General features: G+C 31.2%; 1 protein-coding gene across 1 annotated transcript; it reads right to left on the bottom strand.

Annotated features, from left to right (window-relative positions):
• Positions 1-5,735: 5,735 nt before the first annotated feature.
• Positions 5,736-22,024, bottom strand: LOC134714034 (adhesion G-protein coupled receptor D1-like). Its single transcript, XM_063575283.1, has 14 exons — positions 21,952-22,024; positions 18,027-18,159; positions 16,811-16,869; positions 14,672-14,783; positions 13,445-13,548; positions 12,633-12,735; positions 11,814-11,967; positions 11,454-11,520; positions 10,199-10,265; positions 9,688-9,773; positions 9,225-9,351; positions 8,537-8,578; positions 7,551-7,628; positions 5,736-6,273 (listed from the first exon to the last, which is right to left on the bottom strand). Exons 1-14 carry the CDS (start codon positions 21,957-21,959, stop codon positions 6,037-6,039), a joined length of 1,377 nt encoding a protein of 458 aa, XP_063431353.1. The 5' UTR covers positions 21,960-22,024; the 3' UTR covers positions 5,736-6,036.
• Between the last annotated feature and the right edge of the window lie 5,349 nt (positions 22,025-27,373).

Here is a 27,373-nt window from a genome sequence, read left to right as displayed (position 1 = left end):
TTCCTCTTTTCAAACTTTTCGAACGATTGAAACTATTAGTCGAGCTTTGTTTCATAAAATAGAATGCCAACGCATATACCAAAACTATGTCTAAGGAAGGAACATTTATATATATATTAAAGAGAAAAACTACTGATCTAAACAAAAATGTACTTGTTTGGCTTTCTAACTATTTTGATTTGAGCGTCACTGATGAGTCTTATTATACGAAATGCGCGTCTGACGTATTAAATTATATTATAAGCCTGGTACCTTTGATAACTATTAACTAAACATGGCTCATTAAAATGATTTTCGCTATTATAGAGATTTTGTCCTTCACTGAATAATTAACGAAATAGGAATTATATTTACATCTATTATCTATCTGATTGGATTGAAAACTAAACATGGCGGCAAAAGAGTAGCCATATGCTTTCCCACTGTAAACTTCCCTTTTAAGCTGTTAAGGTAGATTGCAGAATCGAATTCATTTTTAATATTTATCTCTCAGACGATAAGTTATTCAAGGGCTTGCGTTTCCTATCCTGATTTCTCTTAATTTGTCTAGAATCTCGTGTTGAAAGTTTATGATCCCACAAATGTATTGAATCTCGTGTGAGAAATCAATGAGCCCTTAATTTTTCTGGAATCACGTGTTTGAAAATTGATTATCCCGTTAAATTTCTGTGATAGTGTGTTTGGAAGTTTGAAACACTGTTCGAGAATTTGATGTTGAAATTGAACCTGCCGATCCATTCATTTGTTTCGGAGTTTGACATAAACATAAATCAAGTAAACCATCGTTTCGGAGATTGATGTAGAAAATGCACCAGGGTTCCATTGACTCGTGGAGTTTAATATGGAATACTAATCAAGAGCACTACTATCATGGTTTCGGAATTTGAGGTGGAAAATGAACAGAGATTACTTCTATGCCTGAGTTTGATGTAGAAAACGAATCATGAGTACTACTTGTTCGGAGTTTGATGTACAAAAGAAATCAAGAGTACCATTGTTTTGGAGTTTGGTGTAGAGTTTGAACATGAACAAAGAGTACCATTGTTTTTGAGATTGATGTAGCACATGAACCAGAAATACCATTGTTTCTGAGTTCGGTGTAGTCAAAGAGTTTGAAACAGGAGTACCTTTATACCAGAGTTTGATGTAGAAAATGAACTAGGAGTACTATAATGATTGTCTCTTAGATTGATGTAGAAAATGAACCAGGAGTACCACTGTTATGGAGTTTGGTGTAGAGTTTGAACAAGAGTACCACTTTGTCGGAGTTTGATGTAGAAAATGAATCAGGAGTACTAATTGTTCGGCGTTTGATGAAGAAAATGAACCAGGAGTACATTGTTCGAGAATGTTGGAGAATAAAAGGAGTGTTGATTCACGGTCATATAGAACTGGCTTTACTAGTAGCATGATTATTGTTTTACATAAAAATACGCCTTCGATTTGAAACTGGAAATTTTGTTTGGTTTTAATTTTATTGTTTTTCCTCAGAGGTGAAGATATCAAATTATGGAAGCTATATACAATGTATGATATTAATCCCTTATGTTTTAGCTCTTGAATTAATTATTGTACTCGCTTTATGATTATAATCTGAAACGGACTTATGCCAGACACCTATTTCTTGGATGAGTTGACGTAATCACAATGAGTTTTGTTAATATGCAGTTCATTCATGTATACAATTGAAACCATTAAAAGTTAAACATAAAATAGAATAAATATCTTTTTTAAATTTGAATTTTTTTCAATGGTCATGCTTTCAAATTTGTTTTCAACTAGTACTTTCTCATTAAATATCATCTGCAATTCTATTTCTACTTGTACTGAAAGTTGTTTTTGCAAATTTATGCATCGCCGGACGTCTCTAACCAAAATGGTTTAATTTGTATTCCAAAGACAATGTTAAGATTAACTTCCAATAGAATTTTGTTTGTGGCTAAGACAATCCTTCCTACATATTTTAGATATCATATATTAAAACAAAATTACCAATTGATCTCTTTATGTGCTTGTTAAGGTTGTTTTATGTTTACGTCGTTCCGTATTAGGCACCACATTTTGGAACTTTTGACCTCAATGCTCTTCAACTTTGTTCTTGTTTTCGTGTGTTTCTCTGTCCTATATGTTCTCCCATTTATTTGTATTGTAGTCCTGTCATATAATGTTGTCATTTTAATTGTATTTAACATTGCCATTAAAAAGGGGAGGTTTGGCTAGCCACAAAACCAGGTTCAACCCACCTTTTTTTCTTAAAATGTTCTATACCATGTCAGGAAAATTGCCTTTGTTACACATGTATATGTTAGTTCGTTTCTGTGTGTGGTAATTTTTAGTGTTGTATTTCTGTTGTCTCCTCCTATATTTGATGGATTTCCCTCAGTTTTAGTTTGTAACCCGGATTTGTTTGTTCTCAATCGATTTATGAATTTTGAACAGCGGTATACTACTGTTGCCTTTGTTTAAGCGTTTTAAAACGATTTTGCGATTTGTTTAAATGTGTCAAATCTTTGTGAATACATGTACATAGAGTTGTTATGTTAGGTAGTAAGGATAAAAAAAGACCTTCACATAATTATGTTACTTTTGTGAAATACATGTAGGGGGACTTTTACGTATTTCTTTTAGAAAGAAACGAATAAATTGCATGATCATTTAGCCTCCCTCGATTGACAACGGTACCCCGGTCAGCGTCATTGAGCATTGCTAATTGACAACGAATATGGTATTCCGTCATGGAGCATTCCTCAGTGCCGATTGGGATTTGTTCTGACCTGGATTTGTAAATTAAAAACATCCCAAAACAATACTAAGCACAGAGCCCTGTTGGTCTCCTATAGATAGAGAGTTTTGTTTTTCAAAATCAAGAGGTAGGGACATAATGTTTAGCTATGTACATGTAAAATCAAACGCTGAAAATATTAAGTCAAGCACTACAGATGTAAAGTTCAGCAGCGCTTTAGATCTTAGGTCAAACGTAATAGATCTAGTATCCACCACGTTATTTTAGATCTACGGCTCTGGAATTGCATCTCATGCGCTAGACTAAACATCTCACCGCTTGACTTTAAACCTAAAGCCATATATTTATATTTACAGCGCTTGATTTAAAAAATCAAATAACTCGACATCTGTATCAGACAAAAAGGGCTCAGGAGGAAAGCGAGGTTTCAAATTTACACTTGTTCCAAGTGCTAAAGTTGAAATCATTCCTTTGAAATTTTACAAACGCAATCACAAATTGGTTGACCATGATGAAACATCTGAATCACACATATGATAGATATGGATTATTTGTCATAACCACGATATCATTTTTTTTTATCCTCGGTAACATACCGCATAAGAGTCATCATCGATTTTAACCAGAGCATCTCAACGGGTGCTACATGTGGAGCAGGATTTGTTTACCCTTCCCGTTTGCCTGTGACCACCCCGTTTTTTCGGTGGGGTCCGTGTTTCCCAGTCTTTAGTTTTTCTATGTTGTATTTTGTATACTGTTCACCTTTTTGCCATGCCATTGTCTGTTTATTTTTTTCTTTTGTGTATTTTTGGTATCTTTGTTTGGATATTTATAATTGATATATACGGTCATAAATTATCCTGGAAACAAGAATTTAATGTCGGATCTTTTCTATTATATTTCATCACAGATATATTGTTAGATTGGTGTAAGTTGACTTTGTCCGGGTTGTCATTGGTTCGAGTTGTCTTGTCCGAGTTCTTTCTGTTTCGTTTTATAAACGTTTACCTTACATCTCTGTTCATATAAACATAAGGAGAAGATATGATTGCTTATGAGTTCATATGGCAAAGATACATTTTTTTATAATCAATTGCAGATAACCGTACGCCCTTCAACATCTAGAAAAAAATAAAACCGTATAGCAAGTTATAAAACGTATTTTTCAAAAAGTGTGAAACGATTCAAATGAGAAGACTAACAGCATAACTTATAACAATACAAATCACAAAAATCAAAAAAAGGACAGACACGCACAATCAACAACCACTAAATTAAATGCGGTCGACTCGGGACGGGCAAATAGAGAATTTGACAGGGTCAAACATGTCTGTGAGCTCCGAACTATACCATAACTTTGGATATTACCAACAGCACAATACAAGATGGCGCACCTACAACATATAAATCAATACATCTGTACGGAGCTCAAAAGCAAGAGACACAAATCACAGAGTAACAGTTACTAACGGCTAGTTCAACTCTATTTTATACAACGAATAAGGCAAATTATGTATTGCGAGACTAAAGTATTATTGTCTATGTTGTATATAAAATCATACGACCCTTTCTGTTAACGTACATAACCTTCTGGTAGTAATCTGTTTATTTAGTCGAAGCTGCCCTAATGTAAAAGGTATCGTTGTGTTTTTGATATTGCATTGAAACAAATATTTTCCCTTTTTATACGCATTATGACTACTATTATATCGCACATACAGTTCTGTTTTCCTGAAACGTATACAGAGTCACACCCTCATAATGAGTTTGATATAATTATGTTACACAAATTACCAGTAAAGCAAATAATTTATTGATAATAATTCATTGTGATGTTTAAATAATCCTAAATTTGATTTCTAATTCAATACACGTATAGTATCGATGACATTGGACAACTGCTCAAACAAGAACGTTGCATATAAACCAGCTGTCAACGATATGAAATATTTAGTATTTCGTGGAATCTAGACATTACAATTTAGAATATTTGTATACCCCGATCGTAAACCAATGTAATGGTACTCTATTCGTCATCAATTTCAATTATGTTTTTTTGTAGAAGTGTCATTTTTATATCTAGTATATATTTCCGACTAATTCTGCCTATTGCGTTGGAATTGCCGTTACTAGATCAGTTTACCATTGTGATATAAAACACAACTGAATATCCTATGTTGGTAGTTTTCAATTTATCTTTTGCATTATTTAAATAATCAAACAACATATGGTCAATTGTTTCATTTAAAATTATTCATTTTTGTAAGTCCGTGTCTAGTGTTACTTGTAATATGTAGGAAGTATAAACCAGTTTATATAACTCTCTCCGCAACGATAAAGTATTGTGTTTGCACAGAAAATCGTAGGCTGTTAACTGCAGTGGAAGTGGTTTGAACCGAGTACAAAATTCTTCAGAATTAGCTTTGGTATCTATCAACATGTATTTACAATTATATTTCGTATCCCAGCAGCTATATTCCTATGAAAACATGTTATAACAAACAGCATTCGAAACAAAATCAACAAATTTCACAATTTTATATGATAATGTAACCATGGGAGTGCAAAAGTCCATATCAAATATAGATATAGCAAATATTGTGTTGAACGGAAAGGAAATAGAAAATGCTAAATAAAGTTAATTTATTTCACCCAAATTAAGACTAAAGGCTTCTACTCTATTTACTAGATGAATTTAAACAGTCAAGTTCAAGTTCCATCAATTTTTTAAAATGATGTCGTCGTAAGCCGGTTACACGCCTATGTTATATATCACTTAGTTCTAATTCTTCTCCATTTATATCTTCAACCACTATATCATCTAAAATAAATAAATAGTTTACATGTAATCAAATTTATTCTAATACAAATTAGTTTGGATAAATAAAGAGATAAATATTTTTTTTATTTTTGCATTTTATATTTAAGATTATGTTGTTTGCGTTTTATCTTTCTGATATCTTTGCAGTTACATTTTCCTGAAAATAAAAAAAAAACTGTAATTCCTATGACTCGTAGCCTAAAATATGTTGTCATTTTGAATATTTGGCGTCTGAACTACTGTTGCAATCTGAACTGGACTTTCTTCTGTACCACACCAGACGAGCCTGCAACCCCATTCGGTTCACCACTCTATAGACACTATACGTTTTTATATCCGGGTTCGACCGAACTAGTGACAGTACTTCGATTCAAAATTCAGTAATTAGAACGCCTTCCTTAGGCTGAATACGGGACAATTTCCTTTGTTTAAGGAGAAATTTGGAGCAAACCAAGGTTAATTACTTGACCTGCTATATGTGAACGTAAATTTTAGTTTGAATGCGTTTATTGCTTTGGTGATACATGACGTCTTCTATACTCATTCTAGTGCCTAATCTTTTTGATGGTAATGTACCTGTCAACTTTGAACTTCTACTTGCTATACTATTTCTACTGCCTAAACTGGTTGACGTTGTGCCACTAGAATTTGTGCGTTCCCGACGAATAATTCTATGCTTCAAATCCTTATCCTTTGACGAACTGTTCCTCTATTCAACGAAAAATGGGAAAGTTTAAACATAAAAATTATTTATTTTTAATATCGATTTAGGCTGAAGTCGGAAAATAAATATTAACCTATTGTTTTGAGTTTTTTTTTATTATTATTTTTTTTTTTATATTTTCAACATTAACAAAAATAGTGTTGTATTTTGATTGAAGTTATTTTTGTTCTTTTTGAAAATATCTACAATTTTTTTCCGTTTGAAGTTATGTTTTCATTGATACTGTCTGATAATCGAAACATTTAATTATTTTGTTGGAAGCATTATTCAAACCGTAAAATGAATCGTTTGATATTCTGATGATGTGAGGTAGTTATTGAAACCATAAGCTAAATATTTGATATCACAATTATAAATATAACGCTCCTTTTTTATTGTCTCTGTTATACCTCTATTGTAAATTATAAGGTAAATCCTGCTCACATAAAAAAAATATAGTATTTGTTTTTTAGCCATAAGTACTCGTAAACTTGTTACTTGTTACAATTTTGTTAAACAAATCGATTATTAATACAGCATAAAATCGAAAACAACCGCTCATCTTAAAATATAATGTATTAATGCTTTCAAAAAACAATAGAAAACGTTTATTTCATTTAGATATTTGGATTTCCAAGATGAATATTCAAATTTTCATCCATAAAATTTGTTATTTATCTAAGGTGACTTTATTTCGATAGATGGTAAACGATTGCTTTGACGTCTGACGTCTGTCGACCTTTTGAGACTCTGTGTGATACATAAGAGAAAAATATAAAACTGCATTATTTGGTATATGATAGAAAAATACATTTTGTAGCAAAAAATGAGAAGTCACCTTTTCCAAATCCGGTTTTAGTTTAGGTATTTCACACTCTAATGTTTCTATTTTAGTTGGCTATTAGTGAAAGAAAATTTGACGGTATACTACTGTTTATATTTGTTAGCATTACAATAAGGATTGACCGTAATATTTTTTTTGTCTATGAAAAATTACATATAAAATGTTGTGTACACTGAATAACCAGAGAAGCGGGTAATTTTAAAGTGTGCAACACATTTTTTTAAATTATTTTTCGAATAAACAGAAAAATTACATTACAGCCATTCCTTAAATTTAATTATTAATTCCATTCTAAACTTAAGTTAATCAGGAAAAAACGTAAATGACATCACGGTCCGGTACATGACTAAATGATGTCTATGTGCCAATAGACAAAACCCTGTTAGCCAATCAGAAGACGTGTTACATTCAAAATCAAATTATTCATACATTAACGTACAGAAGATGCAGAGGAAAATGATGTAAAATCTCTCAATAACCGCTGACGTTCCTGAAGTCTTTTCAGTGCCTGTCTAACCTTTTGGATATAAATGTTAAACATTTTATATTTATTTGATTGATTTAACGTTGAATAAAATACACTATAGGTAAAGACTATTTTACAACATTCTTATAGCATTTTCAAATGGAGGCCTTGATGACAAAGTATTGACTGTAATTATCTTAGCCCATTACAACTTTATATGCTTTAATGTTTAAATATTTATGTGATTTGCATCGTCTAACATTTTATCGTCGTCACTATTATCCTTATTGTATTGGCGCAAATAGAACATTTCAATTCTGGTATCTATGATGATTTGATTGCTAATTGTTAATTCAAGAAAGTTACGCCAGCATCGTTTATTTACTTGGGTGTTTGATATGCTTTTATTGAATTGAAACAGAGAAAAATCTGTGTTTGTTTTTCCTGTTGTTTTCTACAGTTGAAAAGACCTGTACCAAGTCAGGCCCATGACCGTTGTTATTCATTCGTTTGGTGTGTTTTATCATTTGATATAGCGATCTAATCAGGAACTTTCCAGTCTGAATTTTCCTTAGAGTTCATCATTTTTTGTGATTTTACTTTTTGCTTGCTGTTTCAAAAAGTCATTTTAATCATTTGTCTTTTTCTGGTGGTGTTCTTATTTTGGGGGAATTGATACGAATAATCAGTTAATATTGTTGTCACGTGTAGCTTTGTTCTATCCTGTTAAGTCAATTACTTTTCCAATCACTGCATATTGCGCCATTTTGTTTATGTAAGGTATTATAGATTTCTCGCTCGAGTGTACTTGTCACAAGTATGTCCCATAACAATGGGTTGCGTTTATTGAATCGACATCATCATGTGCAATATCGCCTATAAGATAATCAGTAATATAATGAAGATTCATAGTAAACGGGGATGTTCTGTTTACTTTACTATTTTAAGAAATGATTTACCTCTGAATTGAAGACACAATGAAAAAGGAATATGAAAAATCCCTGAAATCAAAGTAAAAAGTAATTATGCAGAAGGAATTGATTGACATTTAAAATGTTCTTAACATTATTCTTATTTTTTAAATGACAGACATTGCTTATTTTGTGTATGTAATCTATAACGTTTAATGAAACACTCGCATGATAGGATATCTGAATTTCATCGATACAAAATACTTATCCGTGTTTTCCGTCTTGACATCCTTGAAATAATAGTAACACCACGGCACAAAATCAAAAACCGTTTTTATTTACGTTACGTTCAAACAAAGTGTAGAATTCATCTGCCAACCAGCGTAACACGTTGCTTAATCCGAATTTTAAAGTGATGAGTTATATGAAAAGATAACTCTATATGCCTTTTACCTTTTAGTTTTTGAAATCTTTGCAAAAAAAATGGAATTTAGGATTCTCAATGCTTTTCAACTTTGTACTTGTTTGGCTTAATAAATATTTTGATATGAGCGTCACTGATGAATCTTATGTAGACGAAACGCGCGTCTGGCGTACTAAATTTTAATCCTGGTACATTTGAACTAAATACAATCAATAATGTTTTTGAAGTCGGTTTGGTTCACTAACTCTATATATCTATATATATATAAATCACATTTGAAAACTATTGCATCTGTGTACCAAACACATTTACCTGTAGAGAATTAAAGATAGCAAACATGTACTGAAATATGACAAAGTCTTCATTGACGGCCATGAGACCAAACATCCAAGTCAATCCAAGTAGTGGAATCAGAATCAAAGCTCCCTTTACTCCAGCCCTAGGTCATAAATTACCAATATTAAGAAAACATTTTGCAGTTTCGCATACAAAACAAAATAAATTATTTATTATTGCCTAACAAAATCTATTTATGTCTGCACAAAATATCAAATAGTCATTGAAGCCAAGCGTATGCGATCAAAATGTAGATTGCCGTTGAGAAATATGTTTTTTCTCTTTTCTTTATTCTTTAAGTTTGCTTTTTTTATGGTAAATTACCGTCCAATTTATGTTTCAGTTGTAGTATCTCTTACATCCTTTTGTATTTTTCAAATGACCATATACACTTGTATACACAGATATTTAATGACATGATTTAACTTATAAAATCTACCTTATTTGACTGTATTCTGTTTTCTGGTCATGTTTTGCTGATGATATGACAATCTTGATTACCATCCATAAAATAACAACATTCACCTATAAATGTAAAGAAATTTTTAAATTGAGTCACTTTGTTCACCCACTACGTTAAACGATATAGCGACATTACAGTTCAACTTAGTGTTGTTCCAGTTAATATAAGAAAATAAACTGTCCTTCAGTTTAAGATTAAGTAGTAATTTTTTTTTTTTAATTTATTAAGAACATTGAAATTCCTAGAAAAATTCTTCGTTCAATGGTGTTACATTTACAATATCCATTGTATTGGTGTCTTTACTTTTTAGAAGAATAAAAAACCTTCTCTTAATCACAATATGTAAGTAAATACATATAAACATAAGGAGATGTGGTATGATTATCAATTACATTTCAAACGTAGTGAATGCATGCAGTTGTAGGCAACCATGACGATGTATGTTGGGTTATTTTTGTAATATAACTTTTTAAGTAATTAAAATTACCAAAATAATTGCGATAGCTGGTCCAACAAATGCCCAAATTGCTCCCGTCTTTGTTGATAACCAACAACTATTTGAAAATAAGAACATAATTTTGTTTTGAGACTGTACAATATATAGTATCACATGTTTTTAACACCAAATTGAAGGAAAGCCATTAACATATTCTAGGTTACTGCAGTTCACTTCCTTGATAAACTTCATAGTATGTATGACAAGTTCACATCAACATAAGTCGTACTAAAAAAAAATTCAGCATCGGTATCTGTTTTGACCACTTATTTCTCGTATGCCATAAGCCAGGGAAATGAAATTCGGTGGCTATTGTAACTGCTTTCTCGTTTGTAATGTTTCATTTTTGTCCGTTTCTTTTATGTCGTTATGGAGTTGGCCAGATTTTTCTTTACAACTGAAAGATATTGATTTAACACAGGAAAGGTATAATTATAATATTTTGCACTTTTTTCTTGAAATAAAACTTCTATGAATCTAATATTCTGTTGCAGTTTGACAAAATACAACTTTGAAAGTCAAGAAAGTGGAAGAAACAATGACAACGAAAGAGCAAAAACCAAAACATAATAACAGTTAAACGTTGATTTATAGCTTTTAACTTCTATGTCAATTGGTATCCAATGACAATAATATTTTTATTTTCATATGTCTTCAAAACCCATTATAAGAAACAGACTGAATAAGAAGAATATCACCAAAGCCGATTTTGTTTTCTTCTGCGGTGTCTCGATATGTCAACCAGATCATGTTTAACATACGGCATCTATATAAAATGTGAGGATTGGGGTACATCCCAATAATAACTATGAAACGAATGGAAATGTTGTTAGTTGAGGTTGTTAGATTGTCCATGAGACAGCTATTAACCTGAGAAAAGATATAACATATATATACATATCACTCTATGGAATTGTCAATGGGAAGCACCCATACCATGTTTTGCATCTACGTTTATAAAACGGAATAACAATTTACACACTCTTTACTATTTTATATTGTTCTGGTCTATGAACTGTGATAGGGTTAAACATATCATTAACTGTGGTTGGGTAGAACTATCTTATACTCGTTAGTGCTTTCATAAATCTTTTTTCGGTAGATATATCTATTACTGATCAGGCTACTAGCCTAACTGTTCTAAGGTAGATTGCCAGGAATACTGTTCTAGAAAATCTATCAGTACAGATTTCCTGAGTGTTCCTGAAAGGTTTTTAGAGATAACAAAAGACATTACTTTATTTACCTGGTAGACGTCCCGTATCCGTCCCAGTTAGCAGAAGCAGACACAGCAACTATAACTACTGGCACTCCTAACATAGAAATCAATAAAGTTAAGGTGGTACATTACACTGCAGGGAGATATCTCTGTTAAATTATCTAAACGTTTTAATTACGTTGTGTTGTGTAGGGAAGATTAAGCTTTTTTATGATAAAAAATAGTGTTTTTCAAACTGCTATATAACCAGTGTATTTTTTTCTGATAAAATGGTTGGTTCAAATTTTTTGAAATTAGTATATTTTTGTCAAAGAGTCAAAGTAAATACTTTGTCAAAATTTATTGAAAAACGGCAACATTATTCATAAAGATGATACAGAAACTCACCCCAACCAAATATACAATAGTAGGTCACACGTGACTTCTCTGTGCCAAACACTTGGACTACTTTACTGTACAGGAGTAACCCTTCCACAAGCATCCATACAAACACAGCTGTGTAAAAATAGTGCAGGACAGCTGCTACTATAGCACATACTGTCTGCATGTAAATATATATAATTGTGGTAATCAAATACAACATTTTTAGTAAGTCTTTCATGCAATTGTAAAAGGTAAACACGGTGGAAAAGGTATGAAGTGCACATTTGTTTACATTGCACCTTCTTAGAATACATCTACACCATTGCATATCTTTCAGTCAACGGAAGGTATTTTTTCTGCATATAATATGCTCTCAATTTGGTATGTTACTATATGGTTTACTATCACGATATATTTTGCATGAGGCTGGTGATTAAAAATAGGAACTACAATGTTGTTTGTATTTCGAATTTGTTTCAATTCGGGTCATGTTTTTATCCGTGAATCTTCGACTATTTTTTTGTCTCTATTGTATTTTTAAACAAACCTGGTCCTATTATACACAGAAAATAGGTGAAATGGTATCAAGTACTTGTATTATAAATGCTTAATTGACTACTGAATTGTATGCTGTTTGTGTATTGTGTGGTGTTTATGTCAATGTGACAGGAACTTAACAAAAAACAATAAAAAGTCACCAAAACATGAAGGGATAATAAGTATCTTAGCAGAACATCTGTTTTTCCTGTTCGCCTTTACAACTGTTATAGTTGCTTTTTGTTTGCGTTTCCCTTTCACTGGAATCTGCTTTACCTATAGTTTTGTACTTGTTGTGATGATTACCTTGTATTCTATTGCCTTGATGCCAGACAGAAATCCTAACTGGGCACAAATGATTGATATACACAAATTTCTGTGAACAAACACACGTTCTGAGTTTAAGGATCTGAAATTGATGTATGATTATCAATCATGACGTTTCATATTATTTATATTATATTATAAAGATACAAAAGTTCTAATATTCTTAAATCAATACATATGGTATTTTGTTCTGAAAATAAAATGACAATGAGAAGAAAGGAGTTTGGAATACGAAACTCCATCCACAATTTAAGATATTTGTTAGGAACTAGTAACCTATGGCCTATTTGTCAACAACTAAACGTTAGTGTAATAACAAAGGTATACAAAAAAAACTAGTCTTTTTAAAACCGTTCTCCAAAAATGGTTTTAATTGTATTGATCCTGCATTTAAATATGATAAGACCGGGTCTGAAAGCACTATGTGTTCCTGAAACAAAATGCAAAAACTAGTTAAAATTCCTACCGGTTCTTCTCAAAAGAACAAAACAAGGATAGCAACATTCTTTAATTACCCGTTTCACTTGATAGCTCTTTTCTTAATTACTTGTTAAGACATATCTGAAAAACATAACTGGTTAACACGTATAAAGACAGCACGGTTATCTATTCATTGTTGTATCTAACTTCTACATCACTCGGTTTCTTGAGGAGATTTGTCATCACGTTTTATTTTTTTTTGTATGGGTGTTATTGGTATTAACAACAATCGTCACTAAAAGGAATATTGTTATTTTGTAAATGCACTTAAATACTAATGTTGAAGTCATCTACTCGAAATTTATACTCACCCAACACAGGTAAATACAGTAAGTGTTATGAGCTGGGTGAGAAGTGATATACTACATCCTATGTATGTTATAACGTCCAATACCAAAACATGGACACTATCTAACTGTGGATAAGACAAGATCAGATAAATTGTATTTCTAATAGTGGATAGTAATTGCCAAAATATTAAGTACACATAGATGAAAACAGACAACAGAAAGAAGCTCATATTTATAGTCTGTCATTTATTGATAATTGTTCCGATTTCGGCCGTCTCTAATTGAAATACAGTATCTGTTTTGTATTTGGCAAAATATTTCTCAATTGTTGGATCCTTAATGCTCTTTATGGGAGTACTTCGATTGTATTTTAACGGGTTTTTTATTTGAGGGTCATTGATGGGTCTTTTGTCGACAAAACGCGCAGTTGTCATACAACATGATAAGTTGGGGTCTTTCGTGATTTGTTAAATATATTGGCAGAATTTGAAAAGTTTACTAGTATATAATTTCTTCAATATGTATCGAAAACAACCTGACTAGTGTATATTTAAGGTATAAGGAATGCTATTATGTTTTTTAAATGTCTATGCTGAACTAGTAAGAACTGAAATAACTACTCTTACTCCAACTAATATGAAATGAAGTACCAAGTCCGACAAAAATGAACACGAAATAATATTATGTTTAAAAGTAACACAAATAGCCGGTCTATCAACAGTTGTACATGAATTTTCCGGACGCAAACAATCAAAAATCTTTTGTCGAACCAGTATACCCTTGTAATATGAGCAGCATGATATACGATTCTATGATTTCATCCTCTTTTCTGCACATACTGTACACCGTGGTCAATTGACAGCTTCAAACCTCTCGTAAAAGACTCTAAGACCTGTATATGAATACTGACATCTCTAACGAATCTAAAGGAGTTCGTTTAGCCGTCAATATTGACAATGAGCAAAACTATTGACGTCATTATTGATTGTTCATCTGCTCCAATAGACATTCTAATAATTTATTGATAGAAAATCTGTATTGCAACATCCAGCACTGAGTTATATTCACCCTTTTGAACGTAACACGCAGTTACAGAGTAGAAGTCATAATAAACATTAAATATGATACAACTATGCCTCATGAATTAAAAATTAAAAATTGTTCATTTTCACAACAAACACTCAATTAATATTTTTGCACCATTATAAATCAAAGTAGCCATAATATAAAAAAAATCAGAAACAGTACCTTCAATTCACGAACTTGCATTAGAATAGCAAAGTTTGTTGTATGGTTACATTTACACATCGTCTTATGACTATTTCCTGTCAGTTTCAAACATCCATAATCCGACCACACACTAAAACATAAACAATCCTTTATATAATAACATTAAAAAGTGGTTTATTTTCTTTCATGTATGATACAGTTTTAAATTTTGTGACTTTCGTTGACAAAACCTTTAAATTCATTTTCTATTACCTGTTTCTCTGTCGACTCTTAAAGAACCAAATTACACAAAAAGTACATGTAGCTTATTTTATCCACAATACCAAAACTATTGTCAGTAAACTGTTTGCCAATATTGCCCAATAACATCATGATACTACCTACCAAACTCGCTTGAAATTATTGGCGATAAACATAATAAAGTCAGTTGAAAAAAGTCACCAGCATCATAGTTGTAATAAGTTACGCAATTTTTCTGAATTCATAGATTTCAATTCAAATCTATTTAAGGTTTCAGAATATAATTTTTTTTAGTGAATTTTATGCGTATCAATCAGGACTTTGGTCAGTTTGTTTTCGGTTCTGCAGCAGTTACCAAGATGGGCTAAGTTTAGAAGACATGTCAGTTATTTGTCAAACAGAGTACATAAGAAATTAAAAAGGTCGTTCATACAATCGCCGATGCCATTTCAATCAAGACATAGTGCATGTCGATAAGATTAAGAAATCAATGCAAAATCTATTAGAAGTATACAAGGGAACATTTAGAATCATATTCAAAACAGTGTGGTCCTGGCCATTGATTGACGACCTAAATTATCCCATTGACTGGGACAGATTAGGTGAACGTTTGTCGGTAACAATCACTGCTATTATGTACTTGTTAAAGACACTGAATCTGTGGGGTCACCAAAGGTTCTCAACACCTAAATAAAGCAATTCGAAAAACGAATCCGGAATAATACGATGTGTTGATTATATAAATAATATAAATCAAAACATAAAGGTTGTTCCTGAATAATTTTTCGAATTATTTTATTATTAAAGGCGTTAAGAACCTTTGGTGACCCCACAGTTTAAATTCTATAATAAGTAAGAAGTTAGCAATGGTCGTTACAGACAAACGTTCACCTAATATGTCCCAGTCAATGGGATAATTTTCATCTTGTATCGTTATGCCACGAGAATACGCTATAGACTGTGCATTCCATTGTGACTGGGATTAATACACCTATTTAAGTTAATACGCTACTGTGTCGACTTTCAAACCATTGATTTAGAATCTATAAAAATCACCAATAATTACCATTTAAAGCTTTCCATAATGTGCTTTTTTTAATAACAGTACAAGAGAATATATATCCGTTCGGATTAAAATCTCTAGAGGGACTTGTGTCAGTGTCAAGACGTCAGATTCTTATTCGATTGAAACGATCAGTCTTTACGTTGTTATTTATGTATCGAAAACATCGCTTTTTTATCTTGTCTTTTCTGAAAACAATTAAGATGTCAAAGATTAAGCTTTGGAAAATTAATAATTAACAGGAAAACTATTGTTATATACGTAAGAATTTAAAAATATGTCACTATGCCCTGACGTGTCAAACCAAAAGGGAATTCTGTACTATTTATAGATTCTATTTATGAAAACATCTAGTTAGTTGAATTGCACCAATTAAAGTGACAATAACATTGCTTGGCCAGATTTTGATACTTCGATATCTTTGCGGAGGGATTTAAACTTCACAACTCAGAAAAAAATACGTCAAGTTTACAGCAGCGTTTTTTTTTCTCTTTTTTATAATGAAACTTTTCGATACAATGTGTATATTTGATAAATATGTTAAGACGATCCGATATTGCTATAAAGTAGATTTCCTGGAAGGATTTATTTGATACTGGCAAGGTGTCCTTGAGCATCATTGAATGTCAAAGGTACAGTTTATAATGTCTGTGGAGTTACATGGACACAATCGGGATTTGTTTTTGAACATCACGAAATATAATTTTCGCGTTTGACTGTTTTGATACAATCTAACCATCTTCCCTGTGTATTTCACGTAGTAAACTGTTTTATTCATGTTTTCAATATTTTAACCATAATCAATTAGATATTAATTATTCATTAGATTTGTATTGTTCATATGGAAATCCTACCTTTCATTGTTATCATAATAGGCACACACAGTATTGTTTGCGCCTTCAGATATGTTGATCTGCAATAAAAATAAGAAAATATAAAAATCAAATATCATTATAAAACATATGGGAATTTTCAGCGTATTATAATAAAAAGATAGGCAAAACAGCAATCTTGCAAAAATAATAAAAGAAAACCATATTTGCAAAAATTTTGATTTAATTTGACTGATCTGAAACAGGCAATCACAAAGGAACAGTCAACAATCGTTTTCCTTTATTTATACCTCGAACATCACTGAAGAGACATTTGATGCAGTTATGTTCCTTTCGTCGAAGATTTTTCAATTATCAACTTCTCATTTCTCAGCAGTAACATACCTTATTTATCGATAAGGGTTTACTTATTTGTTTACGCTTAACCCCGTTCATGTTATCAGTTAAGGATTTTTTTTTAAATTGTCCTCCTTGCTACTGAAATCGACTATACGTATGTTTTTTTCCGTTCACCATAACAATTTGGTTGACCGTTCCGTTTTGGCTGGGGTTTTTTAACTCACCAGCAATACCTTTTTGCAGTGTTAGATCTTTAGCTACCAGACTATTCACCTAATATGTAATAGTACTGATTGTGCCCTATTGTCAAATGTAACCATTTCGTATCGCGTGTAAGGCATACATATCAGGAGACGCATTTCATGCCTCTCTTTTTTTATTTTTTTGTTACCTTGGTTTTTTCTTTTTAACCGATTAATGAAATATGGACATCGATAAAATATCTGTTGCCATAAGATAACAAATGTAATTTTAGAGAGCATGCAAATGATTTCCAGGCATTTAAACAAATTAATTCGGATTGTGTTGCGACCAAAGACAGTCAAGTGTATCAGTGCTTCGATTAGGAATATGATTAAACAACAGATTACCCAAATTACAGTACCGATAGTATAGAATCTCATCATTTCACAGTTCTTTTGTTATTTTTGGTTTGGTCTTACCAGTATATATTAGTTATTATTAGTTGTCTGATTTTTTTTATATTAAAATGGACGTCAAATGTCAGCTTAGAGGTCGTTATAATGATAAACGTTCATTAGAACGTTTTGCATTTCAAGTACTTAAACGGAATAACATAACTACAATATGCCCTTGTTAACTATTCCTCAGATAAAGTTGAAGTAACATTGACTTTTTAATGAAATACAACATACACAATAATACTAAAGCTTCTTACCTGAGATATTAACATATAATGTTGAATTTGAAATATATGACTAAGTGATATCTCCTTGTGTGCAGAAAATGCTGTTAGAGACAATATAGGACTTATAATGTAGGCTTTGTCACTATAGAACGAGGTATTTGATCTATAAAAGAAAGTTCTCATCTTAGAGTAAACAACAATATTTTCTAATACCTTTGTAACCATATAACCATGTATTCATATTAACGGCCTAATTGTTTCCAAATTGTACTTCTGATAACTAATAATTTGATGTATCCAACACTAGAAAAATGGCTACAATAACATGATTGACTTTTAAAAAAAACCAATGGTGTAGAAAGGACTTTTTAAACTTTTTACCTTGTGTCATTACGTAAATGGTAAGATAATGGCTGAATTTATGACGTGTATTTTTACTTGCAGTTAGAAATAAGAAGATGTGGAATAAGTGCCAATCTCTATCCAAGCAACAAGGTGTATAATAATTCCAATGATAAGTTAACAGTTTTTCCATTAACTGACGTTATTTATTTGTAGTTTTCTATCATTTTTTGCTGCAAAGAAAGTGGTATGGTAGAAGCCATTGTTTTGCCTTCAAAGTGACTTTTTGCAGGGGCTGTATAAGTTATCGGGTTTGCTCTTCCTTGAAGGCCGAACAGTGTTTATACTTGGTAGCATATAAATTCTTTGTCAAATTGATTTCGGGTTCTTGGTTGTCGCAAATTAAATCATTCTAGATCTCTAAAATCATAGTAAAAGATATCCCGAGCCAAATAAATGGAAATTGATTTAAGTATGAAACACACCTATTAACCGCCTGTTCTTATATTGTAATTTAAGCAATTTCACTTCGTAACGTCTATTTCTGCTGTTTTTGTTGTTTTTTGTCGTTTTTTAGTGTTTTTGTTTTTCTTTGTTTCTTTTTGGTTAGGGTGTCATAACTATGCATGTACAATACAATAAGTTGGCTAATATTACTAATACTATAAGTATTCTACACAAAATTCCAAGCAATATTATAAAGGAAAAGTGAATTAGAAAACATTACGTAGTAAGGTAATATTTACTGTTTATAATCATAATGATATGATGTGACCAAAAATATCTTATGTTGTTTTAAAATATTTAAAGATAGTTTAGAAAAAATATATCAATTAATTTCATCCGAAATGTCGTGTGATTGTTTTACTTTTGTAAATTATACTACTTAGTGTTTTCCTGAATACATATACTACTTCATCGACCTGCACCATAACATTTCTATAATTATGCAACAGGTCATAACAAGAATGTAATTGAGTAGCATATTTCCTACATCGTCTACGATTCATTAATAAATTTAGCAATCATGCACATCAAGGTCATCATTTTTATAACAATTATAAAAACTAAGTCCCTAAAGTGGTCCGTACTGCGATGTCAAAGTGGATTTAAGGTTAGTCTAAGTAATTATTCCAAATTTATATTAAAATAACAAGATATTGTCATTATATCCTATTAATATTTTATTATAATTACAGGTAGAAGTCACGTTTTAAATTGGTAATATAATGGAAATTGAATATCAAATATAATGTATAATTTGCTGAAAAATAAACGATGTAGTAAATAGGTGGTAACTACACTTTTTATGGCTGATTAAAATATATCCAGGATCTTCTTTTTTCAATCAACTCGGCGGTCCCATTCATTGAAATATTAACATGATTATTTCGCATATGCATTATCATAAAGATTCGATAATGAAGATATAAAAAAAAAAACATGGCAGTTATAAATGCTATTATCATTATACATTAAATGGAAAAGTTACTGTTATATATATTTTATAAAACTTGTCGAACTCTAAGGTACATTTTTAGTATATTAAAAAACATATAACATATATATGTTCATTGTCAATTTCAAACGAAGTGTCCCTTATCGAAAGGCAAAACTAAGAGCTCAAACGCATCAACTCTTCCTCCGAATTCAACAAATAAGCTGTCAATAGAAAGCTCCTATATTCTGATATATATCTTATATCTGAGACCTCATTGCTTTAATCCATTTTTTGAAAGTCTTAAGCGTAACTTCCATAGCCCATGCACTGGCGAAGTATTCAATGAAATCCAAAATTATTTATAGCTCCAATTGACGTTTTGGAGTACTCTGAACTAATGTTCATGTTGAATTAAGTTATGATCTCCAGTACGTAATATCATGGCCGTAGGAACAGCAACTTGAATTTTACTTTCAAGGAAAAACTCCATATCACAGGCTTAGAGGATAAGGAAGACGTTACTAATTTAAAAAAACTTGTGTCTAATTCATTTGTCTCTTTTTGGAACAATTAATATGTTCAAAATAAACTAGAGGATAAACAAGTTCCAGAGCGACTGTTATTAAAATATCAAAATATCAATGTACGTCAAAACTGCATTTCCGGATCTGACTGCTCCAAGAACGCGTACAGACAAAAAACCAAGTCTGTAATTGTATACCCAATAAAAATTAAAAATCACAAAATTTATAACCTATTCATCGTCTTAATGATGACTTTTAATTTGCATTGTAGAAATCATGCAACAACGATGATATATTCATGATAAATTACTTATAACACATCTGCGTACTTCAACAATTTTAAACACTGACCGTTACAGTTTGGGAATAATGGAAGGGTAAAATATAACTAATAATTAAGTTTCCATCAAGTGTACACATACTGAAGTTTAGAGTATTAGTATTTCCCAACTTATTCGATAATCAAGAGCTTGCAGCTCCTACTCTGTAAAACGTATCCAGTGTCTGAGCAGAAAGTTGATGAACCAGGGTATGTCAAAGAACGTCTCGTCCCTTTTCTAACAAAGTTCATCAGAAGGTACCAAGACCTTGTTGATAAATATTCCGTATCAACTTCACAAATAATACATGATGGTCTTGATGTATAGATTCTTCATACTGACGTTGTTTATCATCTAAACAAAGTGTTATATTGTTCTTTTGTTTGTCTTTGTTCTTTTATTAATACTACTTTTACTGTTTGGATTAATCTGTTATATCCATCTGACGTGGCTCGGTACTTCCCGTCAATGTGTTTGTTTTATCTTTCATTTTTTGCTGGCAAAAATACTTTGAACGACAAACTACAAAATTATTTCAATCGCGTAGTGGTATTAACCATTTGTGGATTCTTAGAAATTCTCAAGAACTTCTGAACAATTTGAAATATCGGTCTGTTTTTGAAACTAATTTTTACATACTTTTGATTTTTCAACCCTGTATGCCAACATTCCCCATGTGAAATTATAAGATTGTTTTGTATAAACAAAATGTTTTCCTATGTGAAGTATACATGTTTTACGTCAGACAGGTGAAGCAATGAATGGGTTTTCAATTTGATAGATGATTTTGTGTTTTTTGGTAAAATTGTTTGTTTTATGATTGTTACATAGTGATGACTGTTGTATCCATATTTTGACTATTTAATTTATTATGTCTGTTTTGTTCACGTACCGTTGTAAATAAAACGGAATTTGATGAGACTATCGTAGAGAGAGGTTTAGCGTTATAAAACCAGGTTCAATCCATCATTTTCTACATGTGAAAATGCCTGTACTAAGTCAGGAATATAACAGTTGTGCATTCGTTTGATGTGTTTTGTCATTTGATTTTGCCATGTGATTAGGGATTTTCTGAATATATTTTTCCTCGGAGTTCAGTATTTTTGTGAATTTACTTTTTAGAACTAATATGGGGAACAAAAAAGATTACATCCACAGATCAAAACACTAGACTGAGGTTGGAATTTTGAAAATAAATAGAGTAAAAATAGAAGACTTATGCCTAAATTTTGGGAAATACAGATAGGGACAATATGCAGTATACAATGGTAAATGAACGTATATGTACATTATTGATAAAGAGTTATATAAGTACAAAATATACTAACTTATTCATTCCTATGAATCTGACCTCTGTTGATAGGTTTAGACGTAATACCAAGATTGACAAGACCAAGTCTGTATCTGTTTAAAATAAAATAAAAGAGGAATAACTCATGGTATAAACAGGTTCAAACTATAAACTGCTCTTACTACTTCGATTTCAAAGACTTAATATTATTTAATAAAACATGCCATGCAAAACTTGTTTTTACACATCATATGTAGTCAAACGTTTATACTGAAAAAACATTATTTAAGGTAAATGTTAAATGAAGATTGGAACATGTTGGTGAGACAATAAAAAAGACCCACACACCTCTACAGAGATGACATATGTGGCTAAGGAATCTGTGTTTATATGTTACATATCTGTGATTTTGGTATTTTCAATAAATAAAGACTTATATCACAAAAAGGCAAATACATCATCAACATTCACCTGAAGTCTTATTTCAAGATTAAACATTTTTGTTAACACCATATTTTTTCACAATGAGAAGGGTAAGTTTAAGATAATACTCTATTTTATAGTACTACTGCAAATATGGCTTCAGATTATTGATTTTATACAATAAAATGAAACTTTGATATTGATGATTACTATCCTTTAAATCTTTCGGATCATTATTCACATATATTCATGCGATAACTATACATGTTTCACTGAAATCAACATTCGATTTGATGTGACTACTCTACGTGATATTATTTGGCCCTCGAGTATAATATTCACATCTGACATATAAGATATAATCAAAGAACACAGTAGAAAGAATACAGAGAGTCTCTATATTATAGTAGTATAATCATTGTATACATATAGACAAACGTGAAAATAATTGTCCTCCCTCTGAGTACTTGTGCAAGTTTAAACGGGTAGTCCTATCTATGACTAACAATCGGTTTCACGACGAAAACAATAGTCTTTTCTTTTTTTTTCTCGCAAAATAACTCAATCTGAATTATCCTAAGAATGGATGCTAAATGCGACTATGCATGGTACCTATAGGACATAGTGGATGATGATTAATTTATTGTGGACGGAAGAGAAGCGACATACAAAATGAGGTATTTTCGTTTAAAATAAAATTGAGAATGGAAATGGGAAATGTGTCAAAGAGACACCAACCCAACCATAGAAAATACAAAAGCAGAAAAAGTATAGATATGTTGTACCTGCATTGCCCATGGGTTCTATCTCCTGGATTCTTACGTTCTGTAAATTATAGTTTGTATCTGAAACATTGTTTATGTTAACTATGTCTAGAATATAATCTGAAAAATATAAGAACAATAAGTACGTGTAGGCAACAAGTGCATTTGTAAGCACATGTAGAGTTATAATGTGATAGCATATACATATATATAAAAAAAAACATGTGTCATAACATGTTTTACACGATGCATAAATGTGAGTATTGCACAAATACAAAAAATGACATGTGACATGTTTGAGGTTTGTTTTTTAATTTTTCCTAATATCCAGTGGGATAATTTGATGCGGTTTTAACATGTTTAAGGATTTGTGTTCGTTATCAATAATCTAATTTTTTAATCAGTTTTATTTGAAATATCATTGATACGGTCATATTTGTTGATTTACTGTTACGAAACGTGTTCGAATATATAGGATTTTTCGAACCCAGAACTAGATAACCTAAGCCATATTTTTAAAATCGTCAAAATAGATGATTCTCAATGCTGTTTTTTACTTTGCCTTTTTTTTACTCGGGCGTCACTGGTGACTCTTGAAAGTTAGATAGAAAAGGGCTTGACTTTTGATTTTTTACAGTCTTAATCAATCATGATTATTTAATTCTGCGCCTGCATAAGTACTATATTTATACATCTCAAAAGTCCAACGGTGGACATTCCTTGTGTACTAAATATATCTGTCGCTTGATTATAATATAAAATTAAGAAGATGTTGAAGGGTTGTCAATGAGACGACGATTAAACAAATGGCATGGAGGTTAACAAAATTTACAATTTGTTTAGTCACCATAACTCTGTAATAAAGGATTATGGATAAATTAATTATTTTGCTATTTATCTCACCTAGGTTTTGAAGATGAAGTTCTTGTTTCGTAGATATATTCAGTCTTTTCAAAGCAAAACTAACAAAAGGCTCGATCAAATCTATAGATTCTTTAGATTGCTGAAATATTTTATATATAATTTAGTTGATACATTATTGGTACTTGTGTTGGTGGATAATTGCGGTAAACACAATCATAACACATCTATCATCTTCTGTATTTATACATTTATCAATATATGTAGTTAAATTGAGTTTACATAAGTACTGTAATAGTTAATTATCAATATGACTGAAGATGACTTTATTGACATATTTTAATATGTGTGGTGTTTTTTAACTTATATTCCCAAACATATTTAGAATTAGATAATTCATATAAGCAATGCTAAATAAATTCATGTCAGGTCAATTCAATTCAGTAGGAAACCCGATGACGCGAAAAAAAGAATAGTAACTCTTCTTATGACAAAATCTAGACAAATAATTGTAAATCAATGTCTGTAACCGTTCTGATAAGAAAAAAAATATTTGTAATCTTTCGTTCATTTTAAAGACAATAAGGGAGGTAATACTTCATCCGTGTATTCTCCTCTTTAACTTACATGGATGATCTCTTACAGACGTTCTGCTGTTGAAGTTTTATCTGATAAAAAGACAACATTGCAATTGTATCTAAATTAACTTAATTGTTAGTTTACTGTACGTCTTTAAAAAAAATATTGATGGATCTGCCAAATATAAACGAAATCTGTTCAACGGTTTTTAACTTCTATTTCATCTACAATAAAACCGACGTGGTGAGTTATTATGAAATTACCTACTGTTTGAAGCGGTGTTTATTGCATTTACAGAATATTACTTGAAATTAAGCTACAGTACAAATGAGTTTTATACCTAGACTAACATCTATGAACCGTCATAGAAATCACTACTCCGTTGATGTTGTGCTAGCCGCTGAAATAATCATGTCGACGTTTCCACGATCAAACCGAAATATAACGTATCATAGAATGTAAACTTTCAAGTGAGAAACACGATTCTAGTGGATCATTAACTTGTTATCTTATTGGAACACACGTATTCAGTATTAGTGTGTTTGTGTCGTTCGGGTTGCTTGTTCTGAAAACAATTTATATGATGATGCATTGACTGTTATTTGTCCTTTTATCAAAGAGTAGTTCTATTTTTCCTGAATAATTAATTGCAATTCGTGAACACTCTTTTTTTTTGCAAGTAGGTAAAACAAGTGTCTTACCAGGCAATCGTGAAGGCTGCTCTCAATATCGTTATTTAAAGCACTATCCAAGATTTTTAATAGAATCTGCAATAAATTTTGGTAAAAAGAGTTAGTTCTGTTACATGTTCCAATTAAGGGGAAATGTGAATTTCTTCATAGTCTGTTTGTGCATTTCCAAAATAGGAATCTGCAATTAAGTGATTGTTGTTAATTTCTGTTTATCATAGTTATTTTCGTTAATTATTTGTTCACACATCAAACTATAAGCTTTCTTTTTTGAATTATTTTACGTTTTTTGGTCATTGCCTTTTATTGGTTGGTATGCTGTAAGAGGTTTGTTTATTCTTAAAGGTCATGCAGATACCTTTAGATGCTTTTGGATCATGTTATCTCAGGTAGAAAAATATTTCATTGTTGATCCAACCGCATCTTCTTAGTCTTGTATTAAAAATGTGAATGGCATTTTATTATTTTTATTCTTTCATTAGAGTTTATGAGTAAAAATAGACAATTTAAGGAGAACCTGTTAAATACTACTAGGAATATATTCTATTATGATGATTGTTGTTACACACAGTTTATGTAGATAGAAGAAAGAAAATAAATCAAAATGGGTAAAATTGATTATGTTTGCCGCAAGAATCTTTAGCTAAAGACATAAAAGCCTTAACAATATTTCCTGCATTTGTTAAATACTTGATATTATATTATTGCTGTTGTTATAAGTTTAACGTTATCTGGAATACAAATTTGGAAACCATAATGTTATCATAGGTTTATCGTCTTCAATAGTGTACGGTTATCAAACTTTATGGTAGCAAACAGTTCCTAAAAGTGTGTTAAAAAAACTTTCAAAGCATTAATAAGAGCATCGTACGTTATAATGAAACCCACAAAAATCGAATAAATTTCGACTAAATAGAGATACTTGTAGATGACATTTGTTGCTGCATTCAAATATTGTACTTCTATATAAAACTGTCAATGTATAATTATTAGATCGACTGGTTCGATCGATTTTCAATGTCAGTGTGTACTTGGTAATATCTACAGCTTCATATTGCATACATTAAAAGAGAAAATCTGCCAACACCTTACCTTCAAAAGGACCGTGTAGTCGAGGAGTGTTAGATAGTTTGTACAAATTCTTGTAACTGCCTTTGTCATATTGTCTATTCCATCAACATTACACTGGACATTGAATTGGTGAGAAAACTGTATTAAAGTAAAAACAAACGCAAAGTTGTTTTGATGTCATAAAATAACGTTGATAAAATAAACACTTTATGAATTGAATGCGTCCCAAGCACCTTTCTATATTACTTCCACCAGGAACACTCAAGGTCAAATTTTGAAGCCATTGGTGTTTTAGCATTGCACAACTTGAAAAGTTATATAACCAAAGGAACCAATTAAGTAATTAAATTCTTCTAAGCTCAACATTGCCTGAGGATGGAAACACATTTGCTCATTTTGCCATTTTTTTTAGTACAAACATTCCTTAATATGCTTTTAATATGTATTAAACAATATACATCAACTATACTAGGAAACTAAGCAAATTAGCCTATTCGAATTCATCGTCACTTCCGTTGACTTCTGTATCCCTATTTTTATCATTCGTACCTGTAATGTCTGTTTGTTTTGTTCACAAATCATTGGCAATATAATGGAATTTTATGCACATGTCATACAATTCAGAGGTTGAGCGAGCTATACAACAAGGTACAATCCACCATTTTCTGCATAAGAACATGCCTGTACCAAGTCATGAATATGACAGTTGTTGTCCACTCGTTTGGTGCTTTTGGGCTTCTGGGTTTATTTTTTGATTTGGGACTCTCCGTTTTAAATTTTCGTCGTAGTTCAGAATTTTTGTGATTTTTCGTTTTGCTGAGTGCTTGCTTTGGTAAGCGATATTTAATATCAATTGATGAGTGAGATATAACACAAGAAAAGAGATACAAAATGATATTGTGTGTTCCAATTCTGAGCTAATGTCATTAAGTTCAGAAAGAGAAAGAGATATAAATATGAGCTGATGTGTACATGGTTTGCTGACGAAACCACCAAATATATTTTATAGTAATTAAATAGAAAAAAAATCCACTGCACTATGTTTGTTTTTTTTTGTGGTGAGGAAAAATCA

The sequence above is a fragment of the Mytilus trossulus genome, chromosome 4, assembly GCF_036588685.1.
Source record: "Mytilus trossulus isolate FHL-02 chromosome 4, PNRI_Mtr1.1.1.hap1, whole genome shotgun sequence".
In the NCBI taxonomy this organism is placed as follows: domain Eukaryota; kingdom Metazoa; phylum Mollusca; class Bivalvia; order Mytilida; family Mytilidae; genus Mytilus; species Mytilus trossulus.
The sequence above is the reverse complement of the archived record's forward strand: the minus strand, read 5'-3'. Positions and strand labels throughout refer to the sequence as shown.